The 10,465-nt window shown below is 37.0% G+C and overlaps 1 protein-coding gene across 1 annotated transcript in view; it reads left to right on the top strand.

Annotated features, from left to right (window-relative positions):
• FBXL5 (F-box and leucine-rich repeat protein 5) overlaps window positions 1-10,465 on the top strand; it is a 23,607-nt gene that overhangs the window by 3,335 nt on the left and 9,807 nt on the right. Inside the window, exons 4-8 of the mRNA XM_010297192.1 lie at window positions 2,086-2,268; window positions 4,921-5,046; window positions 6,001-6,149; window positions 6,349-6,431; window positions 8,136-8,849. Coding sequence (XP_010295494.1) covers window positions 2,086-2,268; window positions 4,921-5,046; window positions 6,001-6,149; window positions 6,349-6,431; window positions 8,136-8,849 — 1,255 coding nt within the window. The remainder of the gene's footprint in view (window positions 1-2,085; window positions 2,269-4,920; window positions 5,047-6,000; window positions 6,150-6,348; window positions 6,432-8,135; window positions 8,850-10,465) is intronic.

The raw sequence follows: 10,465 nt of genomic DNA, 5'->3' as shown, positions 1-10,465 counted from the left end.
TCTTTCCGTGTTCACAACCTTCTTCCTCTCCCTTCCCTCCTATGGTAATATTTGATATAATAAACAAGCAGAAATTGTAACTAACTTCTAATTTCATACTTCCATTGAAATTATATTTTTGTATTTGCAGACCCTGCATTTAATTCTTGGTTTTCAGGACCACTTTGTAAGCTTTTCTGTTGATGGTTTAGTAACACAGAGACTAGTTAGCCAACTGACAATATTTCAAATTAAAGGCAACTCGCCTTTCCCAACTCCACTACCTAACTTCCCTGGTCCTCTCAGGAATCAGAAAGGAAGAAACTCTCTGTGTGGAGTGATGCAAAGGAGTGAATCTGTGCAGCGTGTGAGTAGGTCAGATGAGACGTGCGTTCTGAAAGTGGATATTTAATTTGTGTTCATCTGTAACTACCTTTGCTGATGAAACTTTAGAACAAACGGATAATTACGGAAGTGTACTTCAGGCTTGTTTTATGACTGTTGAAGCAGCCTGTTGTCTGTGTTTAGTTTTCACTCTGAACTAACGAAGAATTGATGTCCCAAAGAAGGGGAATTAATGTAACACAAGTGGAGTGTGATACTGATAAGTAGAGCAAGCCCTCATGAACTGATTTTGTGGTGTTCTCATTAGAAAAACTACTCGGTAATCAGATTTTTTTTTTTCATGAAACTTTACTTCTCTGAACTACTGAACTGGTCATTTTCTGCCCTCCAGGTGAAGCCTTCAGAAAAGATCATGGTCCATGGTGTGAAATAGTATTGAATCTGAACAGATGAATATGACAGAAGTAGCCGTATGGCATTACTTTCTGTTAAGTCTAGCTGGAATAGCAGTAGTAATTCCGCAATGGTTGTGTTCTAGACTGTAGGAGAGGGAAGTATGTGTCCTGCATCTATTTTTTTAAAAATGGAAGAAAATAACACAGCTTGCAGTCCTGTGCAGTTTTAACTGCATTTTACTGCAAAAATCTGTAGTTTACTTGCAGCAACTTGCCGGGTGTATGAATATATTGATTCATCAAGTGAAACTGTAATTACATTTTTCTGAAGTAGCAATAGATTATCAAAGGGTAAAGTTTACATTATGCTTACTTTTGAAGGTTCTTTGCAAAAAGAAATCTGATCCTTGTCTCACTGTAAAATCTTAGGTACTTTGTGTCCTAACTTTAAAAATAAATCCCCACTAATTTGTGAAACCTGCTATTTCTAAGGGCTCCTGAAAACTATTTTAGAATCTTTTTTTTTCTCAAGTAAACTGTCCTTAAGCAAAGCATTAAAAGTTCTCTTGAAACAGCAAAAAACCCACTAACCAAAGCCCTGAATTTTTTATTTTGTATAGTTTGCAGCGCGCTCTGTACTATGGTGATAAGGGAGATGTATTGGAGATGGTTCCTACTGCTGTCCATTAAAGTATTACAGTGGTCAAATTTTAGTCTCTAACCTAATACTTAGTATTACCTTCCAACCTGAATGGCTTGTTACCATTCAGAAGTTAAAATTAATTGTCTAGGCTTGCAATTAAAGCTAGAACTAAAATGAGACAGCTGCAGAGAGTTAAGCATGGACTTCTTGCTGTGTCCCAGGCAAGAGGCTGAGCACTTTTTGTAAGAGTGGTCCCAGCTGGTGGATTCTGTGTGCTAGTACTGTTTCCTGGGAATGTGGCAAAGCAGGTATATATATCATCTATGACATAAGGCTTTTTTTTTTTTTTTTAAGAATTTCATTTATAGCAGATACTGCTTTCATCTTGCTGTGGTTGAGTGAGTAAAAGCAGTTTACTTTTGTCCAGGGCTTTTTTTGGACCTGTGGGGCTCAGGGTTGGAAAAAACTAGCTAGTTGAGAAAATGTCAAACAGAACATTGAGGTGATTTTTTTTGTTTGTTTGATTAAGGTGGTATTGCAGTGAAAGCTTTTTAAAGCCAAAGTGATACTTTTTTTTTTTTCAACTCTTTTGTCAAACAGTTGTTTAAAATTTTTTGGGGCATTGTTTTTTTTCATTGCCCTAGTCAAAATGTGAGTTCCACTGTTGCCTAATGTAAAGCTATGAGGATGTGCTTCACTTAACACACACTTTCTATATTTCAGAAACCGAAGTAACAGGGCACACCACAAATATTACTAATCTTCCTCCTGAAGTAATGCTGACCATTTTCAGTTATCTTAACCCCCAAGAGTTATGTCAGTGCAGTCAAGTAAGCCCTGAGTGGTCACAGTTGGCTAAAACTGGATCTCTCTGGAAACATCTTTACCCTGTTCGCTGGGCCAGAGGTAAGTTAGATTTAATTCTTCCTTCAAAAGCATGTTAATCATAAGGATTTCTGACTCTACAGAAGAGAATGGTTTAGCATAGGCTGTCATGTACAAGTGACCCTGATAGCTGAGTGTGCCGGAAGGGTGTACCCTTCTGGCAGGGACAGTGCCTTGAAACTTGGTTAAATGCTAAAAATCACCAAAACATAGATCCATCTTGTATAATTAAGAAACTAAAATTTATCTTGGTTGTGACTTATGAGTAGCTCTTATATACAAACTGTTGATTAGTTTTACTGAGGTTTGTTTTCTTGTATGAATACTAACAAGTACATTCACTAATACAACATCTTAATTATGATCTAAGAATCTAAGAGGGTTTGAATTATAAATGCTGCTGTTGCACCTCTATCAGTAATATTTTTATTTCATTAGGCTACTAGGTAGAAATAATTTATAAAAATATTATGTATTTTATATAATTATGTCATTATTATGAATAAGTTAATTACATTAATATAACACAACTTAGAATATAATAATATAATATATAAATATAGACTATTAACATATAATATGTTTATATAATATATAAATATATATAATACATACTTTTTATATATATGTTCGTTCCTGATAGTATGCTCTCTTCTGAGAGGTCTGTCTTGTGACTCAGATCTAACTGCAGAATGGAGGTTTTAAAACAAATGGAGCTCTAGCATCTCCTCACAATTTATTCTTTTTATATTCAAACTTCCAAGAAAACTGTACGAATGTTAGTTTTAGTATTGATTCTTTAGACTTTTTACCTCAACAATTTCTATTGCAGTGAGGACTAAGTGGTTTGTTATAACTTCTGTTCCTCAAATGCTCCCGTTAATTAAAACTTCCTATTGAGAAGTGTAACCTTTGCAAAACTACCTGTTCAAATAGACAAAATAGTCTGTATTCTAATGAGGCCAGTTACAAGTCATCAGAGTATATTTATAGCTATAAATATTTCCATTTGTATTTTTCTGTATTTATGTGAGTATTAAACAACCACTGGAGTATGGCATTGCAGGCTTCACAGTTGCTGCCATGTCAATGTATTTGAGAAAAAAAGAGTCCATCTGTGCTGTTTGAGCTGTATTTTATGTGTCTTTGTAAGATTTTTTGAGAGAAAGGTAAGAATATGTAACTTTTAAGTTTTGAGATACATTAAAGCTAAAAACTTCTTTCTGGCTGTACCAGAAGAATCTTAATGGTTTCTAAAATCTGTACAAAGCAAAAAGGAGTTAAATGACTTTTGGGTCTCAATTTTTTTGATTGGATAAATCTTACTTAAAATAATAGAGTGGTCCCTGAGCTACAAAAGACTGAGTGGAGAGGAGAGGTTTCAGAGTTCAGATTACTAAATTTTTATTTATAACCTAGTTGTCTCGATAATTCAGTGCTATGCAAAAAAGATAATTGGCAACTGCTTAAAATGACTCTTTCTTAAACCTGCTTTTGGCATAACAGGAAGCTAGTCTTGTGACATGCTGTCTATACTACTACAATTGTTTGTGCAGAAGTGCTCTTAACTGGGTGGAAGCTTCTCAAATAAGAGTTACTGCCAGAGAATATAAAAAGAACATAAAACTACAGGCTTAGTTAAAGAAAAAACTTTCTTTTTTTCTTAATACTGAGAGGGCTTCTGAGGCTTTTTATAGATTACAGAGATGGGCTAAAGAAGGTGAGGAATGTTACTGAAACCTTTTACTTCACAGTTGGCTGACAATTAATGAGGATGTCATTGTCACTGTGGTGCTCATATAAGGAACCTTGTTCCTTTAGATGCTGCTCAACAGGGGTTGCTCTTGCTTTGGGCGTAGTAGGCTCCCCTGCTAGTGAGATAGTAGGGTAAGCTCTTTCTGTTTTAAGTATGTCTATGCTGAAGGAGGCAGCAGACCTGACCAACACTACAATACCCAAACCAGAGTAAATTATGTCTGTGCAGTAACCCTTGGGGAGAGGGGGTACCCTGCCAGTTAAAACAGTGGAGCTTTTGCTGATAGTCATGTTCATCCAGATGTTCTAAAAAATGATTGTCTATTGATTTGAGTCATATGTATGTTATAATCGAGTATTGTATAGCTGTTTTAAGTAGGCTACTTGTGGAACTTGGGTTTCTTCATCCTGGAGTTGTCATGTGCAATGACTAAAAACAGGCTAATAAAATACATCCTGTTTGACTGTGTGTGAGATTCCAGGGAAAACAGAAAAGTCTTAAACCAAGGGTTATACTGAAAGCTGATGGCCAATTCATCTACCAGAAAGAACTTGAACATCTACACAGTCCAAATATTCCATAATAGTTTCTGTTATTTCTTAAATTCTATTTGTCCCTACTAAGAAAATAAGGAATATAGGCATGTCCCACAAATAGCGTAATAGTCTGTGAGTTCTGTAATGGTACTGAAACTGTTTTGGGAATCTTTTGAAGCTTTAAAATATAGATCAAATAATAGTTATGTCAAAGTTTAGTCCAACCTTAGTTGAGGAATGCAAAAATCATTTATATCTTTAGGTCAGGTTGCAGTATACTGAGATGTATCACAGTTGCTTTCTGCAGCCATGAGAAATTTGTCTTAATTTCTGTTTTCTTTTTCCTTCCTCCTTTTGGGGGGGTGGGGTGTGTGCGAATAGGTGATTGGTATAGTGGTCCTGCAGCAGATCTTGAGGTGGAACCTGATGAGGAATGGGTGAAAAATAGAAAAGATGAAAGTCGTGCTTTCCAGGAATGGGATGAAGATGCTGACATAGATGAATCTGGTAGGTAATTTCTGATTCTGGTGATTGATTTTTTTTTTTTAATTTTTTTTCCCCTGAAGATGACATAGCTATAAAAATAAATGTATAAAAAGGAATCTTTTCTGTAAAAACAGTTTAAAATACAATTTTTTTCATAGTTGATTCCAGTACATTAAAATAAGACAAATGCAATACTATTTATATTCTGTCTAGATTACACGCTTACTAAGCCAAGTAGACCTATCCAGTAAAAAAGAACTTAATGAAGTTTTGCCTGGCAGCTACTTATGGTTCCTGAAAGGAGTGCTGTTCCTCATCTTCATCTCATCTTGACTCCCAGCTGTGTAGGAAAAAAAAGGGGAGTGGGGAGTGAGGGGAGGGGAGGGAGAAGCAAGCAGCTGGTTTTAATGAGCTGAATTAATTCATCTAGGAGAGAGCAAACATGAATGCAGGTAGAAGAAGAACAAAGGGGATGTGTCTGGAGTTAGTAAGGAGGTAAAAGCTAGGCTTCATCCCTTCAGGAAGTTTGGATTAATCATCTTATGTCCTAATGTATTCTAGTCTTAATTTAAAATTTGTCTTAAGCTGTTATATCCCAGGACATGAAATGCTCTATGAGATAGTATTTCAATGTATCAAGCAAGTTGGTGGAAACAGCTGCCCCAGATGGCCCTGAGCAGTACACAATCTAGTAAATATTTCTTCGAGTCTTTTAATGATAACATTCTGTTAAGACTCTTTCTGTTTTTAATTGCCGTTAGAGTTAAACTAAGGACTGTCGGGAAGACAAACAGACAATATTTAAAGTTGATGCTTACGTAGTACATGAGCTAGAATTCAGACAAAGTTTTGATGTAAGGTATTTTCTGAGATCTATGCCTTTTTAAGCATAATTTGTTTGATATAAGATGGCAATATGAATTCCAAATGACTCAAAGCATATTTTAAGTCTTTCTCTTTGGTTTTATTTTGCAGAAGAAGCAGCTGAAGTTTCACTTGCCATTAATATAGCACAAATGGAAAAACGTTTACTTCATGGCTTAATTCATAATGTCCTCCCACATGTAGGCTCCTCAGTGAAGACATTAGTATTGGCTTACAGTTCTGCAGCATCTAACAAAATGGTGTGTAATTCGAAACTGGTACTTCATAATTGTGACTATGCAGCCTCTAACGAATAACTGATGTGCCAGAGTTTAAAACACTTGGACAGTGAAAATGAGTTGCAATTCAAGAGAATGTTTATTTGTATGTTGTCTCTTGATACTGTGTGCAGCCTTATTGGCTTGTATCTTTGCTGATTGTTTTCCTTTCCTTTTCCAGGTTAGACAGATCTTGGAGCTTTGCCCCAACTTGGAATATTTGGATCTCACTCAAACTGATATTTCAGACTCTGCATTTGAAAGGTTAGATAATTGTTTCCCTTTAGAAAAAAAAAAACAAACCTACCTTTTTGAGGAGAAAGAACATTCAAACATGTCTTAGTCCTTTGCCAATACAGAGAGAAATAGAGAAACCCCGTTCAGGATTCATACATAACTAAGAACTAAACCAGAATAACAAATCAATGAAATAGCAAGTGAAGCATGTAACTTTGTAATGGCCGTTTAAAATGCTGTGTCTTCATTATTGGATATGTATTACCTATCAATGTGTAGCTATCCATAATGATAATTGTATTTTGTTCTAATATTAACAACTTGAAATTGTCGATAGATTTTTGTGGAGTCTCTCAGTTATGGTAGTTCTTGGTCTGATATTGTTGGTAGTGTTTGAAATACTGCTGTTTAAGATACTGATCAAATGGTGGGCAAAGCTCTAAGGCTTAGGTGTAGTAGCTGCGGTTTCCTGAGTTTTACTGAAGCCTGCAGAAATTTCATTGATGTCACTGGGATGGTGCATGGATGCAGAGCCTGCACCGATAGGTCTTACTGTGATACTGAAACTCGGTGGCTGTTTCAGTGTTCAACACTCTAATCACGTAGTGCTCTCAAGTTTTATGTGTTAACACCACAGAAAATTTTTACCGGCATGGATGCTGGTAACAAGGCTGCAGCTTATGCAAGAAGTTTTAGTTGAAATAAAAGCCTTATGGAATTTCTGTGGCTCAGAAATCAATCTTTGTGAGCTTTTGTCAGTCTCTAGTGAAACTTGCATTATTTGCTGTTCCTCATATATGTCCGCTACCCCAGTTTGTAACTCAACAAATGTTTGGCTTGCTGTAAGTATAAGTAATCACTTATGAGAATTAAATGATAGTTAATATTAACTATGGATAGGTAAAGGTCACTTTAATCAGCTATATACTTTTATAGCTAATAAGGTAACAATATTAACTGTAGATCAAATTTCTGTTTCAGTTGAAAAAGATAATGCTGAAGGAGTAAGGTTTTGTTAGTATGAAAAAGTGTGATTTCATTAATGTCTCTAATATTAGTCACTTAAGAAATAATAACTGTATAGAGAATGTGTTTCAGGAATCCAGCTATTCTCAGTGAAAGAAATGGGAAATGACAGGAGGATGTATGATCTAAGTACACTGTTACTTCAATATGTATAAACATATTGAAGCCAAGCTTGAGAAACTCAAATACTAGAAATTCCAGCTATTAAAATACTTTGAACTGAATGTTATCTCAGGTGTATTTTTTTGGGGGTGGGGTGTGAAATTTGCTGCTTCAGTAACTTCACTTTTTCAGCCCTTTGAGAAGTTGTGATGTTCAGTAACTTAGATGGCTCTTGGTAACTGCATTATACACAACAGAAGCTCCTTTTTGAAGTGGTTGTCACATGCATTTGGTGTTTGCACTCTGATCTACTATGGGAAAATTTGTTGAATGTATGGCAAATTTGGACTTGTTTGAAGTCTCAGTATATGGAAAAAATACAGGTTGTTACTGATTCATGTCACATTCCTTTAGACATAATTTTTCCAGTACTTAGAGTATCAAATCTAACTTGTATCTGGGGTATTTTCTTTAAGTATTCTGTGAATTAATATAAGTAGTATACTTATGAAATGCTCTTTTGTATATTTAGCTTTAACACCTGTTTCTGAACAAAAAAAACCCCACCAAAACCAACCAAACCACTTTTTTCCCTGATTTCAGTTGGTCTTCAGTTGGTTGGTGTCAAAATCTACGCCACCTTGATCTGTCTGGATGTGAAAAAATCACAGATGTTGCTGTAGAGAGGATTTCCAGAGCACTGGGTATCATGTCAACTCACCATAACAGAGGTATTCTGAAAATCAGGAATGCTAAGACTGTGTGGAAAACCAGAGAGATTACTCTGCAGTCCAACAAGAAGTATAATTGCTTGCATGAAATCAACAATGAAAACCTAATTGAGGGAGGAGATAGTGAGCAGCATTGGACTAAACCTGACAGCTCAGAAAACTTCAGTTCTGCTTATGTGTGGATGCTAGATGCAGATGACTTAGCTGACATTGAAGATGCTGCAGAGTGGAGACACAGAAATGTTGAAGGATTTTGTCTTATGGAACCGACATCCCATATTAATTGTTCTGCATCTTGCTACAGTAGAGACATTTATGGATTAAGGACTAGAGGGTGGCAGCAGCACTGTGCTTCTACTGACTTTCTTTACTGCGGTCACTCATTTTGTTGTGCTGGGACAGCACTAAGAACTATTCGAGCACTTCCAGAGTCCTCTGCACTGTGTAAAAATACAACAAGGACTAAGCAGTCAGAGAAAAAAGACTCTGCATACTCTGGGAGTGAAAAAACAGATGAAGAGACTGCAAGAGTTCTTCAGTTTCTCAGTCTGTCTGGATGTTACCAGATCACAGACCGTGCTCTCAGGTGAGGAGACATTTTTCAGCTACTCTGCTCCAGTACTTTTTTTCTAATTTTATTTGTTGGGTCATTCTGGGAGGAATCTGCCTGGATTCAGTAGAAAACATTTTTGTTGAAGAAACTTTGGTAAGTTTTAAGTGGTCTTTGCATCTTAAAATACTTATAGTACCAAACTTGAAAACTTTCTCCAGCTTTTCCTTTGAGGATTTAAAAAAAGTAAAAACTTTTAGAAGTATCATCTGAAGTATTTTTGTTAATTTGTTGTTCTAGACAATATTAATATTTTTACATTTGATCTTTAGTGATTTCTTGTTAGGAAATTGTGTTGATTCACTGTTTTTTTTCATTATGCCTGTCAGTACACTTGAAACTTTATAAAACTGGAGTATCATCTCATTTAACCTGTCTGGATAATGACATAATTTATGGACAGGCTGAATTGATGGGCTGAGGCCAACTGTATGAGATCCAACAAGGCCAAGTGCTGCATCCTGCATTTGGGTCACAACAAACCCATGCAATGCTACAGCGAAGAGTGGCTGGAGAGCTGCCCAGCAGAAAAGGACCTGGGGGTGCTGGTTGACAGGTAGCTGAACATGAGCCGGCAGTGTGCCCAGGTGGCCAAGAAGGCCAACGGCTTCCTGGCCTGTATCAGAAATAGTGTGGCCAGCAGGAGAAGGGAAGTGATTGTGCCCCTGTACTCAGCACTGCACCTCGAATCCTGTGTTCAGTTTTGGGCCCCTCACTACAAGAAGGACACTGAATTGCTGGAGCATGTCCAGAGAAGGGCAACGAAGCTGGTGAAGGTCTAGGGCACAGGTCCTGTGAGGAGCAGCTGAGGGAATGGGTTTTTTAGTCTGGAGAAAAGGAGGCACAGGGGAGACCTTATTGCGCTCATAACCTCCTTTCAGGTAGTAGTGGCGTGGGTGTCAGTCTCTGGTCCTATTGCTTGTTACTTGGGAAAAGAGGAAACGGCTCAAGTTATGCCAGGGAGGTTTAGACTGGATATTAGGAACTACTTCTTCACGGAAAGGGTCATCAAGCATCGGAACAGGCTGCCCAGGGAAGTGGTTGAGTTGCCATCCCTGGAGGTATTTAAAAGATGTGTGGATGTGGTGCTTAGGGACATGGTTTAGTGGTGGACTTGGCAGTGCTAGGTTAATGGTTGGACTTGATCTTAAAGGTCTTTTCCAACCTGAAGGATTCTAGGATTCTATGATAATTTTGTATGTGCAGAACATCATGTTAAATATGACTTCATATAACAATTAATGGAGAAAAAAATAGTTGACTTGAACATTGAGATGGCTTCAAGAGTTAAAAATTTCCTGTGTGATAATATTTGCCATTGATATTTTGTGTCGTGTCAGAAGAATGTAGTTACTGCTTCATAATGAAAACGGGATGAGGCTGAAGTACTTGCAGCCTTCTACCTGCTTAGGAGTGCTGCAAGCGCTTAGGGCTAATTAAAGCTTCTTGGAGTGGGAAGACTTCATGCCTACCTGTACTGTATGCTGTAGTCTAATGAGAAATAGTGTGAGGCGCTGCTGGCATTGATTTGTCTCTCTAGAGGCTTCATCCCCATTTGACGTTCAGAAGTACTAGCTGTTCAAATGTCTCCT

Source organism: Phaethon lepturus, unplaced genomic scaffold, assembly GCF_000687285.1.
Source record: "Phaethon lepturus isolate BGI_N335 unplaced genomic scaffold, ASM68728v1 scaffold10651, whole genome shotgun sequence".
NCBI lineage: Eukaryota > Metazoa > Chordata > Aves > Phaethontiformes > Phaethontidae > Phaethon > Phaethon lepturus.
The sequence above is the reverse complement of the archived record's forward strand: the minus strand, read 5'-3'. Positions and strand labels throughout refer to the sequence as shown.